The 21,740-nt window shown below is 34.7% G+C and overlaps 1 protein-coding gene across 3 annotated transcripts in view; it reads left to right on the top strand.

The window, feature by feature from the left end:
* LOC108607843 (putative neural-cadherin 2) overlaps window positions 1–16,744 on the top strand; it is a 145,948-nt gene extending 129,204 nt beyond the window's left edge. For 2 of the 3 annotated variants that reach the window (XM_017998909.1, XM_017998910.1), the window contains 7 exons: window positions 2,278–2,669; window positions 3,439–5,372; window positions 6,523–6,693; window positions 9,379–9,620; window positions 15,519–15,746; window positions 15,804–15,977; window positions 16,184–16,744. In XM_017998909.1, the coding sequence (XP_017854398.1) occupies window positions 2,278–2,669; window positions 3,439–5,372; window positions 6,523–6,693; window positions 9,379–9,620; window positions 15,519–15,746; window positions 15,804–15,977; window positions 16,184–16,443 (3,401 nt within the window). In that variant the 3' untranslated portion in view covers window positions 16,444–16,744. Of the gene's footprint in view, window positions 1–2,277; window positions 2,670–3,438; window positions 5,373–6,522; window positions 6,694–9,378; window positions 9,621–15,518; window positions 15,747–15,803; window positions 15,978–16,138 lie in introns of all 3 variants that reach the window. The other variant, XM_017998908.1, reaches the window with a different exon arrangement.
* The last annotated feature ends 4,996 nt before the right edge of the window (window positions 16,745–21,740 follow it).

Here is a 21,740-nt window from a genome sequence, read left to right on the forward strand (position 1 = left end):
TCTGTGCAATTTATTCATTTTATTTTTATTTGGGATTATTATTCAAACAATTTTTAGCTCATTTAATTTGTTTCTTAATTTTACATTCGACGTAAGTTAGAGATCTAATATCGCATTTAATATTCTTTGCAATATAACTTTAAATATTATTACATTTTATTTTTGATCGAACAATTTTTATCTTAATTAATTTGTTTTTTAATTTAACATTTATGAGAGTTTCATATTGCATTTACTTTTAAATGAGTTTGAGTTTAAAGTAAAATTTAATTTGACTCGCTTTTATTATGGATACATTTTATTTAATTTATTCATATTGCATTTATTTTTATTTTATTTTTGTATTTAAAGTAAAAATAAATTTAATTGAAGTATTCAGTCCTTTTTTTTACATAACTTTTTTTTAAATTAGTTTCCATTTGCATTCACTTTTAAATGAGTTTAAAGAAAAATTCAAATTGAAACATTTTATTTAATTTATTTATTTCATTTATTGAATTTATGGCAACTTCATATTGCATTTATTTTTTATTTTTGAGTAAAATAAATTTGTATTGTAATTTTTTTTTACTAGACTTTTTTTAAATTAGTTTCCATTTTTGTTTTTTGAGTTTAAAGATAAAATAAATTGCACTATTTTTCTAATAGAAAAATGCTTGTAATAATAATGTCTCTATATTATTTACTTAAAGAAAAAAACGTATTCAATTTTTTATTTAACTCCGAATCAGCAATATAGCTTTAAGCTATAATTTAGTGCATATACTTAGTTAAATTAAAAATGAAAGCAGGCTGAGCTAAACGATTTAGAGCTCGAAGCGCTGGCCTATTACATTTCCGTAAAATAAACTTTGATAGCGAACAAAGCCGCAGTGAAAGTAAAGTAAACAAAAAACTAACAAGCGAAGCCGGCAGCGCTTTTGTCGCCTTTTGACATGGCCAAGACAAAAGTCAATTTGCTGACAAAATCAATCAGTAATTCCCCAAATGCTACACCACCCACTTACACCCACCAGCAGAGCTGGCATCAGCAAAACTAAAACTATCAATTGGCAAAAGCCGCAACACGCATTTTGGGGCAGCCACCGAAAAGTGAGACACAAGTGCAACTCGTTTTGGTAATTGTGCGTCGCTCCCACACACACAGAACTTCAATCGAAGCCGCACAATCAAAATCAAACGCTAAGCAAAGTCAGTGTGTGTGTGTGTGTGTTTGCATAGTAATTGTGATTGAATTATGCCAGAGAGAGAGAGCGATAGACAATCAGCATCATCAGCAGTGTTTGTGCACTGAGTTAGTTACCCCCTACAAAAGAGAAAAGCAGAGAGCAGAAAATGTAAAAGAAAAATGCAAAATGAAAAACCCTCGGGGCTATTTGCTGGTCCTTTGTTCCAGCTTGAGTGCAATATTTGAAACTCGAGGTGTCACTTGAATGCCAAAATTAAGTTTTTTTCATTGCCATTCACTCGCACAATAAATAATTGAGTTGCCAAAGTGCTAAAACCACTGAAATAAATGCTAAGCTACAGTTTCAATTTCAAATTGTTATTAATTTGCATAATTAGCTAAATGTGTTGTATAATTAGCGCTAAAATGCGCGGCTAAATATATAAACCATTAAATCATTAACGACAGCACACGCAAAAAACCAAAAACAACAACAAAAAATAAAATGAAATAAATTTCTAATCTAGTGCAATATTTAATTGCATAATTCAATACACACACACACACACACACTACAATATGCTGACATTAATTATGCCATAATTTAAGCATGAGTTTTAGTTTCGATTGTTCAAATGACTAACTAATTCATTTAATTTATACGGCTATGCATTTAAATGAGTTGCGCGTATAATCAAAAGTAAAATTACATTAAATATGCAAATATTTAATAATGTATAAAGCGATAAAGCAATTTAAACAAGCAGTTTAGTTTTATTTTATTTATTATTATTGTCTAAATCAATTTTAATTACTTTGAGTTTTTGCTGTTTCAAATTTCTTGGGCTACCCAAAAATATTTACAAACTTTAAATTGTTGCTGCCCAGTCAACAAACTTTTATCAATGAAGCAAAAGTCTAGACTGATTTTAATTAAAATTTGATTCAATTTGAAACCTGTGCGCAACAATTTATCTTAAACACTTTTAAAGTTTACCAAGCATTTGTTGTTTCAAATTACAATTTGCCTGTATCTCTCTTTGTCTCTTTCACTCGCTGGCTTGCCACATTGATTGAAATCCATTCTAAATGCTGGTAACACCACACAGGAGGCGACAAAGGAAATGGTGTGGCCATCATTTCCTCGCTGCGTCCCTTTGACCGTGAAGTGCAAAAATCCTTTGCCATACCCATCGAGATAAAGGATAACGGTGCGCCGGCTATGACAGGCACCAGCACTTTAACAGTGACCATTGGCGATGTGAACGATAATAAAATGCAGCCGGGCAGCAAATCAGTATTGGTCTACAACTATCAAGGACAGTCGCAGGATACGCCCATTGGCCGTGTCTATGTAAACGATCCGGATGATTGGGATGTGCCCGATAAGAAATATTATTGGGAAACCCAGGAGCATCATCGCTTCAAGCTCGACACCGATACGGGCATACTAACAATGCGAGCGGGCACCAGACGTGGTCGCTATCAGCTGCGATTTAAGGCAAGTGTTTAAGTAATTAGTAACAGTACGAATTAAGTTAGTAAAGCGGGTTATTGTGGTGCCAAATACTGCTAAAAGTTAAGCTGAAGTCAAGCAAATCATTTAATTTAGATGTTGCCTTTAGTAAAAAATAGTTCAGAGTATTAATGTTTATATAAAATAAATTAATTGTAAAAAAAATATTTAAAATACTGACGCTTAAGCAAATAAAAATCGAATGTTGAATTTGGCAGCAGCTATGGCAGTTGGTTTGAAACTTGGCTAATTAATTTCAAATGGTTTGTTTGTTAGATGAAGAATGAATTAATATTTATTAACAAGAAATATTTACAAAAATGAAGAATGAATTAAAATTTATTAACAAGAAAAATTTACAAAATTATAAACAAATAATGCCTTAAAAATTTTTGTATACCCGAACGCCTTAAAAAATATTTAAAATAATATTTTGACTGCAGACTGAATATTGAATATGACAAATATTTTTTTTAAATATAAATTAGCAATAAAAAATAAAATATAATTAAAATTGTGCTGTAAAATAAATATTTACAATATATAAAATTTAAAATTAAAAGGAAAATTTAAAGTAATATTTTTATGTGAAAAACAATCAAAACTAAAAGGAATTGTTTGAAAATTAAAATCAGCATTAAGCAAAGCTCGTTAAAATTATTCATATACTTATTTATTAGATTTATATATATTGTTTCAACATTAAAAAGACTATTTTCTTATAAATTCTTTTTATTTCCCATCATTTGCCCAGGTCTATGATCGTGAGCATGGCCAAGAGGACATACCGGCGAATCTGAGCGTCACTGTGCGCGACATAACAACGGAGGCAGTGCAGCAGGCGGGCTCCATGCGGCTGGCACACATCACCGACGAGGACTTTGTGCGCACTTGGAATGCGCAGCAGCAGCAAGTGGAGCCGAGTAAGCTGGAACGCTTTCGCAACAAGCTGGCGGAGCTGCTGTACACAGATCGGGATAATGTGGATGTGTTTAGTGTGCAGCTGCGCTCCGATACGCCGTATGCGCTGACCGATGTGCACTTTGCAGCGAGATCGGCCACACAGCAGCCGTATTTCAAAGCTGTGCGTTTGAATGGCGTAGTGCAGATGCATCGGGAGGAGATTGAAAAGGAGGTGGGGCTGAATATAACAATGGTGCACATAGACGAGTGTTTGCATGAGGGACGCGGCAAGTGCGGCACCGGCAGCTGCAGCTCACGCACCGAGCTGGGCAAGAAGCCGTACACGGTGAGCGTCAATCGCACGGCGCTAGTGGGCGTGCGGCTCGAGCTGAGCGCCCAATGCGTTTGTCGAGCGCGCAATTTTACGCAGGTGGAGCACAATTGTCGCACTCATCATTGCTACAATGGCGGACGCTGCGTGGAGACGCGCAATGGGCCACGCTGCGTGGCATGCCCGGCGGACTACGATGGGCCGCGCTGTCAGCAGTCGACGCGCAGCTTTAGGGGCAATGGCTGGGCGTGGTATCCGCCGCTGCAGCTGTGCGCTGAATCGCATTTGAGCTTGGAGTTTATAACAGGCGAAGCGGATGGACTCATACTATACAATGGACCCATAGTGCCGCCCAAGGCGGGCGAGCAAATTATATCGGACTTTATAGCGCTGGAGCTGGAGCAGGGCTATCCACGATTGCTCATCGACTTTGGCTCTGGCAGCTTGGAGCTGCGCGTAAAGACAAAGAAAACGCTTAACGATGGCGTTTGGCATCGTTTGGACATATTTTGGGATACAGAGAACGTGCGTTTGGTGGTGGATTTTTGTCGCGCTGCGCTTGTCACCGAAATGGAGGATGGCACTGCACCCGAATTCGATGACAACGCTTGCCAGGCACGTGGCCAGATACCGCCATTTGCTGAAACTTTGAATCTCAATCAGCCGCTGCAGCTGGGCGGACTCTATCGCCAGCATTTCGATCAAACTTTATACAATTGGCAATACGCATTTAGCTCGAAAGGATTTGATGGCTGCATACGCAATTTGATACACAACTCGGAGCACTACGATTTGGCATTTCCCGCTTTGGCGCGCAACAGTTTGCCCGCCTGTCCGCAAACCAAAGAAGTTTGTCTCAAGACCGAGCACACTGCGCATTGCTGGCAACATGGCAACTGTGTGGCCAGCTTGGTGCAAGCCAAATGCCATTGCCAGCCCGGCTGGATGGGCGCCGCCTGCAATGTGCCCACAGTGCCCACCACATTCAAAGCGCAGTCGTATGTGAAGTTCGCTCTAAGCTTCGAGCCCGATCGCTTTAGCACGCAGCTGCAGCTGCGTTTTCGCACGCGCGAGCACGCAGGCGAACTGTTTAGGGTCAGCGATCAGCATCAGCGTGAGTACGCCATACTGGAGCTGCGACGTGGTCAGCTGCAGTTTCGCTACAATCTCAACTCGCTGCGCAACGAGGAGCAACTGCTCGCACTCACCGCCATTTCGGTCAACGATGGCCAGTGGCATGTGGTGCGCATTAGTCGCTATGGCTCGGCGGCTATACTCGAGCTGGATGGCGGCGAGTCGCGGCGCTACAACGAGTCGTTTCACTTCAAAGGACATCAGTGGCTCAGCATCGACAAGCAGGAGGGCGTCTATGCGGGCGGCAAGGCCGAATATACGGGCGTAAAAACGTTTGAGGTGCAGTCGGACTTTCAGCGCAGCTGCCTCGATGATATCAGGTAAGCTCCACAGCTCACAGCTCTAAGCGCTGCTAATGCGTGCACTGCAACAAAAAACAGAGCAACAAATATGCTGCATTGCAAATTTATTAAAAATAGTTTGATAAAAACTTTAACGCTAGCAAATAATTTAATTTGCACGCCCCTTTATATTTTGGCATTTAGCTAATATTAAAAATACTCATTATTAATTTAATTTGTTAGTTGTTTATTTTGCTTAAAAGCTACGCTACTACAATTTAAATTAATTTTCCTAGCTTTTTTCATATTTAAATTTTAGCATTCAGCAAATATCAAAACAAATTTAACTTACTCATTATTATTTTCATTTATTTTAATTTTTTATACAGTTTTAATTGTTTTATTTAGCTTACAAAAATGTTAAAAGCTAAGCTACAATTTAAATTAGTTTGCCTAGCATTTTTTATATTTAAATTTTGGCTTTTACCAAATATTAACTTAACATAAAGTTTATTATTCAAAGTTCCTTCACTTAGTTTAACTTTTATACATTTTTTTATATGTTTCTAGTTTGTTAATATTTTTTCAAAATTTTGTTTAATATTATTTTATATAATTTTAATGCTAGAATTTTTTTTAGAATTTTGTATGCTTGTTTTTTCATGTTTTTATGACTCAAGTGCTTGTTAATATTTTTCCAAATTATATTTAATATTATTTTATATAATTTTTATTTTAGAATTTTTTTTAAGAATTTTATGTGCTTGTTTTTTTTTTAATGTGTTTATAACTTAAATTTGTGATTGACAGTTATGTTTGCATAAAGTTTTTTATAAAAAGTTGCTTCATTTAATTTATTTTTTATACATGTATATTCTTTTATAACAAAATTTTGCTTAAAATTAATTTATACAATTTTTATGCCTAATATTTTTTTAATAATTTTGTATGCTTAATATTTCTTAATAATTTTGTATGCTTGAAATTTGCTTTGCACATGTAAAGAAACTTTATAAGATTTCAAATTGATTAGCTTAGCAGTCACCTGCTTTTCGTGCAGTGCATTAAGTTCTCACTTACTACGTCCTAACATTGTCCTAACTGTTTGCTAATTATGCGCATTTTCATTTCTTTTGTGCTACTATTACACACACACTTGATGTTGCCTTTGCTTTTGTACTAACAAAAGACTGGATGGGAAGCATCTGCCATTACCGCCGGCAATGAATGGCACTCAATGGGGCCAGGCAACAATGGCCCGCAACCTCGAACGCAACTGCCCATCGAATCGACCATGCTCCAATGTTATCTGCCCGGATCCCTTTGATTGTGTTGATTTGTGGAACGAATACGAGTGCACGTGAGTACAGCCTAACGCGTCCTAGCAACCAAAAGCAGCAGCAACAGCAACAATCAGAGCAACGAGCAACTGCTAAATAGAAACAAACAGTTGTTGTTGTTGTTGCTGGTTGCAGCCACATTTTTGGGCAACTGCAAGGTGTGCTAAAAATTGTACAGCCGAAAAACTATGAGCGTGCTTTACTTAATGCTACTAATTGCGTTTTTGATGTTAAATGTTTAAATTAGTTAAAAAGCAAAAAGAAGAGGCAGCAATTTAATTTAAATATATGCATAAGGTAGACTTATTAAAGCAAAATAAATTTAAAAATAAATAGACTAACATGTTCATAAATAGATTTTATTTTTAGATATTTTATTTTAATTTAAAAAGCAAGTACAACATTTTATTTTATTTCATTTCGTTGAGCAGCTAATTGCAAAAGCGCTCAAATGTAGGCAACAAAAATGTATGCACTGAGCTGTCAAAGCTGCTGCTAACTAAAATTTCTCTTTGAGCTACATTTAGTTATTTTTTAGTTAAAACTAACAATTTCTTGCTAAAAACATATTTTATATATTGCAAAACTGTCTTGTACACACAAGATGCATTTAAATTTTTTTTAGAAATAGACAAACAAAAAGAAAACATAAAATTTTCCATTAGTTGCCAATAGAATTTTGTTTGTGTTTGTTGCAGGTTTCGTTTGCAGTTATAACTGCAGTGAAGCCAAGCAAGCGTACAATGTGCATATGTTTCAAACAGACACACACACACACACACGCACACAATTTTCCATTAACTGTGCGAAAGAGCAAAAAAAATATATCGACAAAGCAGGCAAAACAAATAATATCAATTGTCGACAGCTGGCAGCAGCAGCGACTTGTGACATATAACAAATGCAACCGCATTGCAATATAAATTTGTATAGAAATATGTGTTGCTGCATGCAAATGTTGCATGCCACACACACACACACAACTCTCAGCTCTCTCAGCTCGTACTAAAAGAAATGGGAAGCAAGCAAGCACATTTTCCACATCATTAGTCTCTTGCCAAGTGACTCCATTTGAGCCACATTGAGAACAAACAGACATTCGACTGTGAGAAACTCAGAGCCAGGTGCCCAGACCCACCCAACTGACTACTCTGACTACATCTAAAGTAAAGCCCCTAACAGCCGTTTGCGCTCACTCTCACTGTCGCTCTCTCTCTTTGAATTCCCCTTGGCAAACGCCAACAGCTTCGTGCTCCATTTACTTTTCCCATTATATCTGCGTAGCGAGCAGTGGGCGGGCCACAGCCCATTTGTAAAACGAATTGAAGAGTTGACGCTTTAGGTAAATTTAAATAGTGCAGCAACTTCAGCGTCAAGATCCTTATGCTACTCCTTGCATGTCCTTCCATGTCCAGGTGTGTGTGGCCATAAATTATGCCTGCTTTAGCCTCAATTTGAATTTCATTGTGCAGCAGCTCCAGCTGAAATTTGTGTCAGTTGCACTCTCACTAGCTCGCTCGCTCTCTTTCTTTCACATAGCCGCTATCTCACTCTTTTGCTTGCTCAATAATAAGCGCATAAAAAACATAAAATAAAATATGAATTGACCTAAATTGCATAAAAAGCGAAAGCTTGCGCAAAATTTTAAACCTTGAGGATTACATTTTTATTTTTTATTCTGCATACAGTTGAAATTTATTTAATTTAATGGCAACACTTTGGCGTTTGCTTTTGATTTAAACGTATGGCTGGCTTTTAAGCTTTTAAATAATGCGCATTATTTATTAAATATTAAATTACGCAATTAATATTTAATATGCTTATTTATATAATGAAGGAATTTTCACAATTAAATTATAACTGCTTTTAAAAATTAAATTTAATTACTAAATACTTTTTGATAGATATAAAAAATAAGATGAAACTAGCAAACATAATAAACATTTAGCTTTGTTAATATAATAATTATAAAAGTTACAATCGCTGCATATCTTTATATTTTTATTAAACATTACTCAACATTTAATGTTTGAAAGCTACTTAAATTAATAATTTTATTTTAATAATGCATTTTAGTTCAATAATGATTTATTTTATCAAAATAATTATTTTAGTGAGAGTTGAATAGTTTAAAAACAAAGAAATAAATTATTTAGACGCTTCAAATTTTTAATTGCAAACTCAATGAATAGTAAGCATTTTATAAATTTTAATTAAACTTAAAACTAATTTCTATATTTCTTATTATATGTTCTATAGCTACTTATAAAATTATTTTATTATTTTTTCGTGAGTATAAATTATTTATTATTTTTATTATTATTGAGCTATAATAAACGCACTTGGCTTACAACTTGCTTACGCCTTAAAAGCTAAACCTAAAATAATTCATAGCTTTAATTTGTGCTATTAAAAATGCACAAATGCAACTCGCAGCGCTTTTTACTTGCAAACTAATGCGACGCACACATAAAAAAAATGTAAAAAGCAAACGCGTTTTTTGCAGCAACTTGAAATTCATAGTCTTATCGTTGCCACTTGCAGCTGCCACACACAACACCAAACTGACCAAAACTTGCATAAAAAAGTAACAAAAAAAAGTTAAGCAATAGCAATGAATTTGTAAAACCTAAAGACAGACAGACAGACAGACAGACAGATAGTTATAGTTAAAGTATTAACATGAGTTTTGTTGTCATTTGCAGTTGCAGCGAGGGACGCATCATGTCGGCGGATACCAAGGGCTGCGTCGATCGCAACGAGTGTCTGGATATGCCTTGCCTCAATGGCGGCACGTGCCTCAATTTGGAGCCGCGGCTACGCTATCGCTGCATCTGCCCCGAGGGCTATTGGGGCGACAACTGTGAACTAGTGCAGGAGGGTCAGCGTCTAAAGCTGAGCATGGGCGCCTTGGGCGCCATATTCGTCTGCCTGATTATCATATTGAGTAAGTAGAAGCTGCAGCAGCAAAAAGGGGCATGTGGCAAGTCGTTTGCGGCACGCTAAGCTGCCTGCCATTTGGGCATGCATGTGTGTCGCTTAAGCGGCTTAAGTCGCGTTGCTGCCACACACAACGCGCTCGCTCTCGCCCCATCTCGCTCTTACATGTAAATGCAATTTTCAGTAGGTTGAATGCGCTGCATTTAAATCCCAGCGTGGCAGGCAGCAGCAGCACAAAAAAAAAAGAGAGCGAAACAAAATCACACGACATACTGACAGCTGTTTGCTCAACGCTGCTGCCGCTGCTGCTGTTGCAACCAAATGGGGTTTTGAGCCTGCCACTCGTAAAGTGCCACACACATTTCTTGTTTGCCTTGCTCTGTGTGTTTTTTTTGTATATTTCGCTGACTCTGTCTGTGTGTGTGTGTGTGTGCAACATGCCCCGGCGCAATTTGTTTTGTTAGCGCCATGAAAATACATGGCGGCTAATTAAGAAAAACAGACAAATACTGCGCCACAATAAATATATAAAATATATATAAAAAATATGCTGCATAAACTTTTTAAATTTCATGCAAATTCAATTCACTTTGCCCATCAATTTTTATGATTATTTGTTGCTATTTTTTACGCGCTTTATTCAAAGTGTGATTGATGATTCATTATTCAAAGTTTATCAACAAAAAGTATAATGTTTATATAGGCAGACCAAACAACAAGCACTTCAATTAATAATGGCTAGAAAAATTGATTGATAAATATTTAAAAGGCTGTACTAAAATAGTCATTTAATATTAGCAGCTATAGTTGAATATTTACTTAGTTACAAATAGTGCAACTATTTATTTTAGTAAACAAGAATTCAAAGAGAGCTTTAAATACTTTTGTTGTTCGATAATTCTTGCCATTTAATATTGCACATTCTGAGAAAAATGCTGGCCATAGTAAAATATTCTTTTAATATACAGAGACTATAGTAAAATATTAATTTAATACTCAGCGTTAAGATCAAATTATTATTTAACTGGAATTGAAGTAAACAAAAATATGAATACAGCTGAGGATATTAATGATTTTTAACTGCAATTGAAGTAAACAAAAATATGAATACAACTGAGGATTTTAATGATTTTTTTGTAAATTAAAACGCTTTAATTTCTTGCCAATTAATAATGAAAAGTCTGAGAAAATGCTGGGCTATAATAAAATATTAATTTAATATATAGAGACTAGTCAAATAATTTTGAAAGGGACCATAGTAAAATATTAATATAATATAAAAAGCTATAGTCAAGTGATTATTTAAATGGAGATGAAGTGAACAAGAATATAAGCAGAACATTTAATTAATTTTATTTTTGATTTAAACGCCTTAATTTCTTGCCAATTTATTATTGTGAATCTGAGAAAAATTCTGGGCTATAGTAAAATATATATTTTATATAAAGAGCTATAGTTAAATAATTATTTAAGAGACTATAGTAAAAGAATTTATTTTATATTTCATAATTAATTAAATGGAATTTAAGTAAACAGGAATATTTTCATTAATTTTATAGTAACTTAATTTTATGCCATTGGAAGATCTGAGAAAAATGCTGGGCTATAGTAAAATATTAAATTCATATTAGCTATTATTTCATTTAGGTATAATTGAATAATTATTTATGAGACTGTAGTAAAAATTCATTTTATATTTTATAATTATATAAGTGAACAAAAATATTTTTCGAAAATTTGTATTGACTTAATTTCTTGCCATTACAAAATCTGAGAAAAATATGCATTTCATATTGCATTATTATTTCAGTAGAATTCAAGTGAACTAAAATATTCTACATTAATTTATATTGACTGAATTTCTTGCCAATTAGTTTGGCCAGCTTATTTAAATCCTTTCCTATTTTTAAAATACGTTTCGTTTGCTGCTGCTGCCAAAAACAATTGAAAAATATTAGCTTGCTCTAAATACCCAGCGCGCAATTTAACTTCAATCCTATTAGCTTACAAAAATGCATTTAAATAAATTGCGCGCACATTTTAATTGCTCTCAAGGGCAATGCAGCGAGTCTCTTTTTATTATTTTCCATTTTGTCTGCGCCAATGCTAATATATAATTTATAGACTGCACGCGAGCGCATTTGGAAAACGATTGTTAAATAAATTTAACACACACACAGACACACACACACATGCATGAATGAAAGCGCTTTTGACTCTAATCGGTTTTTGGCCACTTGTCGCGTTTTTTTCCTCAACCATTTTCACATTTCATGTGATTTCAATTTGAATAGTGTTTTTAACACTAAAAAAAAAAAAGTAAAGTGTCAAGGGTGTTGAAACGATTTTATGCATTTGCACACGCTGGCGTATACGCAATGCGCGCACTATTTGTATATGGAGTGGGGATTAGCTAACGGATTTTCAATTAGCGCAGCTTTTAGGCAATTTATTTTTCAGTTTGGTTCAAGTGCTGCCCCAACAAAAAATCAAGCGTATGGCTTTTAATGTGGTTTACAGTTGCAGCAGAGACTTGAGCTAATTAGCAGATTTTGAAGCTCGACTAATTACAGTGGCGTGCGCTTTACAACGCGCATACGCAGCGTTGACCATAAAACCGCTAAACCGCAAAATAGGCGCAATAAATAAACGCCAACAAATGTTCACACACACACACAAAGACATTTAAAGCGGCTTTAGGTTTATGAAGTGAAAATTTCTCACAAACAAACACTCGAGGCAATTTTCGTTAAACTGGCGTAAACCCAAGAACAACAGCCAGCAAACTAAATAATTATCCTACATTATTTACAGTCAACGCTTCGCTTACTGCTGCTCAGAGCTAACTTATCTTTTAACATTGCCGTACTTACAATTTTGGGCATACAATTTCAAGTGCTCGTTGTCTCTTCTGACCTGCAGTTAGTGTCTATAAACTTGGCTTAGTCCACAAAAAAAAAAAAAACGAACTGAATAACCTGTGTCACTTTGTATAAATTTGTGTTTTTGCTGCTTTTATTTTCGTAGTTAGTTTGTTGTCATTGCAAGCTCTACAAAGCTCTGCTGGCTTTTGTTTACACTTTTATGCAGAGCACAGAGATATTGTTGTAACTTTATTGTTGTTTACGCTTAGGCCAAGGTCTAGTTAATTTGTTGCCTTAGATAGCAAATAGTTGGAGCCAGTTGCGAGGAGTTGCTGCTAAGCTGTGAAAAATGCGGCAGACTTAGGCTTAAACTAATTAAATTAACAGGACTTAGTCAAACATTTATTAAAAGTAAAGAGAGTTGAGTTAAGTTTATATAAAATATGAATTAATGTTTCATCGGACTTTTGCTCAACTATGAATTGCAAATATTTTTATACAGAAAATAGTTAATTAATTAAAAAAAACTTTAGAGCAATTTTTCTACAATAAAAATGCAAAATTTAAAAAAAATTAGCATGCAGCTTTATATAAAGAAAGTTTAGCTTCGTTTTGAAACATTTTATTTTGTAAGAAAATATTTATTAAATATTAATAATTAATTAGCAACACTTAATGCTCAACTCTGAATTAATTATAAAAAACTTTTAAACAAATTTTTTACAATTTAAATTCAAAAATATGCATGCAGCTTTATATAAAGAAAGTTCAGCTTTAATAAATTTTTTTTTGTAAGAAAATATTTATTAAATATTAATTAAGATTTAATGCTCAACTCTAAATTAAAACTTTTAAACAAATTTTCTATAAAAATTAAATACAAATTTAAAATTATATAAAAAAAAATTTAGCTTACTTTTGATACATTTTTAAAATGCTTAATGCTATTAATTAATGCTCAAAGTACATAATTTTATATAATAATAACTCTGAGCAATTTTGCTACAATTTAAATTATGCTAAATTACAGCTGCTCATCAATTTAGTTAGTCTTGTATTAAATTTAACTTTAATTTACTTTAGCTGCATTTAAATATATTTAAGCTGTTGTCAGTCGCTTTTAGCATTTGAGCTTAATTACATTTTAAATGTGTTTTAATTAGTTAATCAATTATAGCGCATAAATATTTCGCTTTTAAAACAATTAACTGGCCCTTGTCAATGCGTATCCCTAAACATCGATAAATGGGCATAACCCGCTTCAAATTTCCAACGCTCAGCAGCTGCTGCAAAACACAGACATAAGCAAACGCCATTACCCATTACTTGTCCATTTTATTAGAGCAGCGAACCTGAGCTGGGTAGAAAATTGTTAAATAAATGTGCGTGTTAAAATTGAATGTGGGTGTGGGTTGGTGGGTGGGCGCAGCTATAAAAAGCAAATAACAACAACTGCATTAAGGTTTAACAAAGCTAATTAAATCTAAAGAAAATGTTTTTCACCAACAGACAAAAGTAACATTAGCCAGTTACATATGAGCGCTGAGTTTATTTTAATTAAAAATACAGCTGCATTAATTTAAATTTATAGTTAACTTAAACCATAAGCAACTCTTAGCTGCAGCTTGAATTTGTATTTAATTTTTTGTTAAACTCAGCGACAGCTGCCTGGCAGTTATTGCAACTAATGAATCCGCTTAGGCAACAGCAAAACGAAGCAGCGAAAAAAGGTTCGAGACTAAAAGAAAAACAAGCAACTGGCTCGTTTTAATTATTTTTAGCTGAAATGTGTGTGTGTGTGTGTGTGTGCGCCCCAAAAAGCTACCGAGTTAATATTGCTGTCAACTGATGATAAAATGCAGTTGCTCTCGTTCGTTCGCTTGTTTACAACCGAAAATAAATACAAAAAATACTTGCAGCATGTGCTACAAGCTGAGAGCATAAAACTTATTAATAACTTTATGCTACTTAAGTAAACGATGTTGCAACAGTCGTGGGGCATGCCACATAACAAGTTTTTACTGCATTCGAAGCGTTCGCTCTAGTCTTGTAATCCGCTTAGCCAACCAAAATTCTTCCTCTTAGCCCAATAGTTCATTATCAGTTTGCAGTTGTTGGCCTGTTGGCCCAAAAAGTGCTTTTCAAATTATTTGCCTTTGGCTCCAGTGCAGAAACTTTGAAATTATTTAGCCACAAACGCAAGTTTCATTTTCACAAACGATGTTTACAGTTAACAGTTATACCAAAAACTTGTCTTTTGTCGCTTTAATTGCAGCTTGGAATTTGGAATAGTCGTTACGCTTCAATGAGCTTGAGCGCAAAGATAAAATTCGTATTAAATGCTAAGAAAATTATAAATGTGAAAAACAAACTAACAAAATTTTAATAAATTTATTTCAATTAAATTATTATAAATTAGCGACGCTTAAATTTTAAAGTTAATAAAATTTTTTTAAATATTTCTTCTTATATCACTTTAAATTCATACTAAATTAAAATTTCAATGAACAATCATTTAATTATTAAATTATAATAGATTAGGTAAATTTAATTTTAAAGCTTAAACAATTTTGTTTCCAAATATTTACCAACAATTAATTGTAAAGAGTAAAAGCAAGAAAACTTCTATATCTATTTCAAAATAGTGTAAAATACTGCGCTTCATATTTGTTACAATTTTATTATACAAAAATATTTACGTTTAGCTGCGGGCTCGTGCTCTTAATTTTAAAGCTAAAAATCAATTTTGGCGTCAAAATTCCTTTGAAATTCCAATGAATTGCAGTGCAACAATTTAGAACCAAATGCATAAAGCAAATAAATGAAGTAAAAATTGCATTTATTATAGTCTAGCTACAATTTAATTGACGCATATAAAATAAAAACATGTAATCGATATTAAAGTTACATCCGGCATTTGCTGAAACTCGCAGTCGTTAAAGCAAATTTGTTCCGCACAACGGAAAAGCGGAAAAGCGATATGGAAAATTAGCAGCAACATAATCATTTTACACATTTCTTTTTTTTTTTTTTATTTGCAGTACTTGCATTAATATTTGTGCTGTATAATCGCAAGCGCAAAACGACCAAGAAGAAGAAGCGCTCTGGCACCGAAAAGGATGTGCGTGAAACTGTAATCAGCTACGAGGACGAGGGAGGGGGTGAGGACGACATGACTGCATTCGATATAACGCCGCTGCAAATTCCAATTAGCGCACAAAGTGGCGCCATGCCACCAGACATAGCTGCCTGCAAAATGCCCATAATATGTAAGTGAACTCGAACATTAAAGCGTGTGCTTACTGTAGTTTGATTGTATGCTTTAGATCCCATGATGACGCTGCTGCCGCCTGGACAGGAATTGAATGTAGCCTACTTGATGGAGGAGCGCAAGCAACGCATCGATAAGGATCCGAATGCGCCGCCCTTTGATGATCTGCGTAATTTTACATTCGAGGGCAGCGGCAGCATTGCCGAGTCGCTCAGTTCGCTGGCATCAGGTAAGCAGAGAGCAGCAAAGCTATGCAAAGAGAACACGCACTGAGGAGAGAGCACTAACAACAACAAATAAAACACACACACACACACTGACACTCCCCCCAACTCTCTACACACTCCACACTCCACACGCCACATTCCACACTCCACTACTAACCGTAAGCCAACAAACGTGGCAAACAACAACTCCAACGCATCTCCATTCCAGGCACCGACGATGAGAATCAAGACTTTAACTATTTACAAAATTGGGGTCCACGTTTCAATGCGCTTGCCGCGATGTACGTGCATGATAAAGCGAAAACCAAACAGCAGCAGCAGCAGCAGCAACAGCAACAAATACAACTACACGAGCTGAGCAGCGCAGCGGAGTGTGCAACGGGCAGTGGTGCAGGTCCTGGAGGCGGCGGCGGCGGCGGCAGCGTCGTGGGTGTGGCCACAACGGATGCTGGCAAAGTTGTATTATAAAAATAAATAGTTAAGTTGTAGTTAAAAATGATGTTTCAGCTGTAAGCATTGCAGGCAGTCTGTCGGGCAGTCAGCCAGGATGTGGCTTTGCCCCGGCAATTTACACTATACAACAAAAACAAAAAAACAAACTCAAATTCAAGTTTAAGTAAACTTTACTGTTTTTGTATGTATGTGTATGTGTCTGTATTGTATGCGTGTGTATGTATTTCAGTTAGGCTAGTTTTTAAGCGTGCTAAATCAAATAGTTTAAGCTATTATTTGCCAGGGCTGCTAAAGCAAATTTAACAAGTTTAAAATAATTGCAAACATTTTTTAGTTTTCAATATTTCATGAAAATATTCTATATACTTCTAATTAATGAATTCAAGTTTAATTCAAACTTAGAATACTTTTGCATAGCTAAAAAAATTTTTATAAAACCAAAAATCAATTCGAATATTAATTTTAATTGCTATTCTGCAGCCCTGGCTGTTGCTGTCTATAGCTCTTAGATAATAACTCTTAGCCGAACAACAAAAACTAAACTAAATTATGATTTTCACAACTTAACGAAATTATTTAAACAAAACTTAAGACTGGACTTTGTTGATTTTTTGTGTATAAAAAAACGAAACGAAAAAACAAAATATGTCTTCAAATATTTTGCAACGATTTACTAAACAACTTGTTATGCATAATTCAAATTTACTGTGAACCAATTTAAAACTAATATTACAAATACAAAAATATTTAATTATAATATATAAACAAACTAAGTTAAGCGCCTGCTATGCAAACTATGTTAAAGAGTTTCTAAAACTTGCTCTAAAAGAATACTAACTGTAAAAATTGCTATATAGAAAACCTTAAACTTTAACTGTGCGGCACGTAAGCTGCTGCTGCTGCAGTTGCCACAAAATTCAACTTGCCACACACACACACTGACACACACACACATTTTGTTGCAACTTTCGTCAGTGTAGGGTGTGGGGCAGCCCTAACAGCGGCACGTGTGCGATTGTGAAACGATTTCGCACCTGAAATGCTGGCATTGTTGGACAGTTCCAAAAAAAAAGGAAACAATCTAAAACTAAAAATAAAATAAAAGTTGATGATGCACCCACCCAGCGGCATTGGCAAAACTTTCGGTGAAATTTCTAACTAACTACAAAATGCGAGAAAAAATTCAACTGTAACATAATTTTGTACATATTAAATTCGTGTAATTTTAATATTAAATGCGCCACAACTTAAACGGCATTTAAAACAAACAGCGCATAACAAAAACAAAATAGAAAAAAACTACTAGACTAATTGACTACAATTAAAATATAAATTTAATTACAGCGCTCAGCAAGCGCCTTCAAAAAACAAAATACAACGTTGATCAACAAATTTAATATTTCTGCATTTACTAGCAAATACACATGGGTATATAATAAATATATATATATATATACACATATATGTAAACGCAAACAAAAAGTAACGTAAACAAAATACCGATGAAATAATAACTATAATAATATTGTAACATGTATTTAAATTATGAAACAAAACAGTTAATTAAATTTACGTTAGTTAATGGACAATTTGTTAGTAGCTAGCATTTAAGCATAATTTTTTAAAAATCAATAAACAACAAAAAATGCATAAAAATGTAAAACGTTTAAATTGCGACGTTTTCCAGTGGCAATTAGCTGGCAAATGAAGCGAGAACCAGCTGGCCAGCCATATGGCGTGTATCAAAAGGACATTCAAGGATGCGGTTGCGTTTCAGAGGCGCCGAAATATGGCATCCTTGTAGTTTCGGCGCTATGCTTATCAATCGGGGTCGATTTTAATTACTGCCCCTAAAAGTATGCAACATTTTCTATTGCGCCATACTGAATAATAAATTGGCCATAGCTCGGCCATATCCTGCCGCAGGGAAAAATTTTTGGGCATGCGAAGCTCAGACGAGCATCCTGCTTCGATCTGCATTCAAAGATTCTAGGCTTATCTAATTATCCAGCGCCTTGGAAATTTTCGACAGTATGGCCCAAAAAAAGTGCCAAAAAACACAAAATGTCCTTTTTCTCGGGAACTACAAGGACTACAAGGATGTGCTTTTGCCAACTGATAGTCCTTTTCAAGCCGCATCTTTTGGCACCAGTTTCGTCCTGATCCTGCAAAGGATACGCGAGATACGGGCCATTTTCTGTATACGGAAAATACCGTTTTTCTCCGCTCCTGTAAGGACTTTCGTCCTTTGACTTATATATTCTGATAGATCTCGATGAGCTCTACTTGCATGCCAAAGGACATCCTTGTAGTCCTTGTAGTTGCCGAGAAAAAGGACATTTTGTGTTTTTTGGCCATATTTTGCGACCCAGACCCTGCATTTTTTTCGAAATTTTTTTGGTGCAATCCGGAAAATCCTGGTATGCAGTTCGATAGATTTAATGCTCAGGATTCCGAAAATGCAGGTCCTTTTTAAATCCGAAGGATAACAGAGGAGCTGGAGCTAAAAAACGTTGATATTTCGCTACATAATAAGAGACTTAAGCAACGAACTTGTTGGCAACAATTTTGCGCGATCCTGGATATCCTGATATGCAGTTCGATAGATTTGGTACACAGGATTTCAAAAATGTATTTATTTTTTAAATTGGAAGGATAACGAAGGAGCTGTAGCTGAAAAGCTATACAATTTGGCCATACAAAAAGAGACTTAAGCTACGAACTTGTTGGCAATATTTTTGCTGGATCCTGGATATCCTGGTATGCAGCTAGATAGATTTGGTGCCCAGGATTCCGAAAATGCAGGTACTTTTTAGATTGGCAGGATAACAACGGAGCTGGAACTAAAAAACTTTTAAATATGGCCATACAAAAAGAGACTTAAACAACGAACTTGCTGGCAAATTTTATGTGCAATCCTGAATATCCTGGTATGCAGTTTGACAGATTTTATGCTCAGGAGCTGAAAATTGCATGTCCTTTTCTAATTGGAAGGATACTGAAGATATATAGCCATCCTTCAAACAGTGGATAGTCCTTTTGAAGCTGCATTGATATCGCTGCTCCGCAGGACATTCCAATTATCCTGCAAAATTTAATTGAATTAAATGAAATACAAGGTATGCATATTAAGTGATATATTATTTACTTATACATCTATTAATTAGAATAATTAGACGAAGCTTATGCAGTTAACGGACACACGCAAGGATCAGTGCGCAGTTCTGATCAATTAAACGTGCCTAACTCAAATCATTTATTACAGCAACGAAAGTTTGGCAACTTTGCTAAATGTTTAATAGCGCTAACGCTTTAATTTCAAATCCATCAATAAAATCTAAACTTCTTGCCACACAAAATTGTAAATGGGGCGCTACAGTTAGCTTACTTATCTGACACTGCAGCAAGCGCGAGGAAAAAATGAAATGGGAAAAGTTTTTTTACAGCGGCGTGCCAAAAGCAACAGACCATGCGACAGGCGACAGGCGGCATAACATGCAATGCGTTTTATTCCCAAACAAGCCAGCCAACTGTATTCAAGGATATGGCCCAAGCACTCAACTCTTAGTCACACTCTAATGTGTGGAAATTTAAATTTTATAGCAAGTATAGTATATAATACAGTGGAGTTAATAAGTTGACATACATACATGAGCTAACTTAAAATTAAGCAAAGGCTTTGCTGTAGTTTCGCAACCTTTTTGCACAAAGTGTATCAAAGCGAAAGTGGCGAATGACGAAACGCGAAAAGATGGAAAATAAGCTACTGTGGGTTGACCTTACAGGTTTTTTTTGGCGCCCTGTCTGCCACTTGTCGTGGCATGGCAAAAATACTTTAAGCAAATGCAAAAATGCTGCTGTGACAAGAATTTTGTGGCTCCTTTTCTTTGCTTAGGTTATAAATGAGAGTTAGCTTTCAATATAAAGAACACAGTAACTTGACTAGCTGCAAAAGAATTTTGTGGTATAAAATTTATAGCTTCGATTATGTTTAAAAAGTTGCGCTAAATTGTTGAGCGTGGGGTTACACTCAGAGAAAAAAAGTACAATATTATTTACAGCTTGAGTATAAAAAATATGTAAAGCTTGATTTTTATAGAATTTTTTTTGGAATTGTGAGTACACAGATAAAAAATATAACAAATATTTAAGCTGTCACCGCATAGAAATTCCTTTGAACTTCGAAACACATTCATTAAAATTAAATAAATAAAGCCACAAATTTAAAATATAAATTTATGCTTATGTATTTTTTCAGTTTGACAATCCTTTTTTTTAGCCCCCTTTGCATTGATGTGCATTATAAAGAAAATGTTCTTTTACATAGTTGTAATTAAAAAAAAATGTGCTCATCAACGTTAAAATGTCGCTAGCTTGGCACTTAGCTTAATTATTTTTTGTTTTTATCAAGCGCGTAATTCAGCTAATTAGTAAAGTTGAAATGATTTCTAGCTCGCGTGTGCTAAGCAAAGGGTAATATATATAATATATATATATATATGTGTATGTGTGTTGTGTCTTTTTGCTGCAAATTGGGTAACATGGCAACTTTCAAATACAACAAAGTCTAAAAAACAGAGAGAGCGTAAATCATTAAGAACTCGGTTCACTTCTTCTACGTACTGAACTGACTTTAGCAGCTGCCAAGCGCAGTTTAGAGCGGGGTGGGGTGAGGGTTGGGAGCTGCAGACATAGGAAACTGAGTAAAGCTGCTAATTGATGTACGCTTACAAGGAAAAACAACAATCGAAGTCAAGCTGGCATGGCCCAGCACCAAAGCTGCCGCTGCCAGTGCATTAATTTATGGCATTTACTACAGTGTGTACACACTGATTTAATAGTTGTTCGTTCGCATTGTTATTGTTGTTGTTGTTGTTGTTGCTACACTTACTTTACAGTTAACTTTAGTTGCTGTTTTATATTTTGTAGTGAAGGGAAGCATTGCAAGCTGACAAGGAATTACATTAAGTTGAGTTCGAGCTAAGAATGTTTAATGCTTTAGGAATTTTTAATTTTAGTAATTAAAAAAGGTTTGAAAAGCGTGTAAAATAGCGTGTAATCAGTCTAAGAATTTTTGATATTTTAATTGGTATCGAAAAGACACAAGAAAAAATATTTTCCACATAAGCAAAAACGTTTGAATTTCAGCCTTTGAACCGAAACTTAACAACAATTTATTTTTTGTTGAATTCAGCAGTAAATTGTTTGAATTATAACCTTATAAATTCTACTTTTAAGCTTCAAATATTTTTTATGTATTAAAACGTTTCTAAAATATACAACTATCAATCAAAAAATTAACAACAATAAGT

Source organism: Drosophila busckii, chromosome 2L (genome assembly GCF_011750605.1).
Source record: "Drosophila busckii strain San Diego stock center, stock number 13000-0081.31 chromosome 2L, ASM1175060v1, whole genome shotgun sequence".
Classification (NCBI taxonomy): Eukaryota; Metazoa; Arthropoda; class Insecta; order Diptera; family Drosophilidae; genus Drosophila; species Drosophila busckii.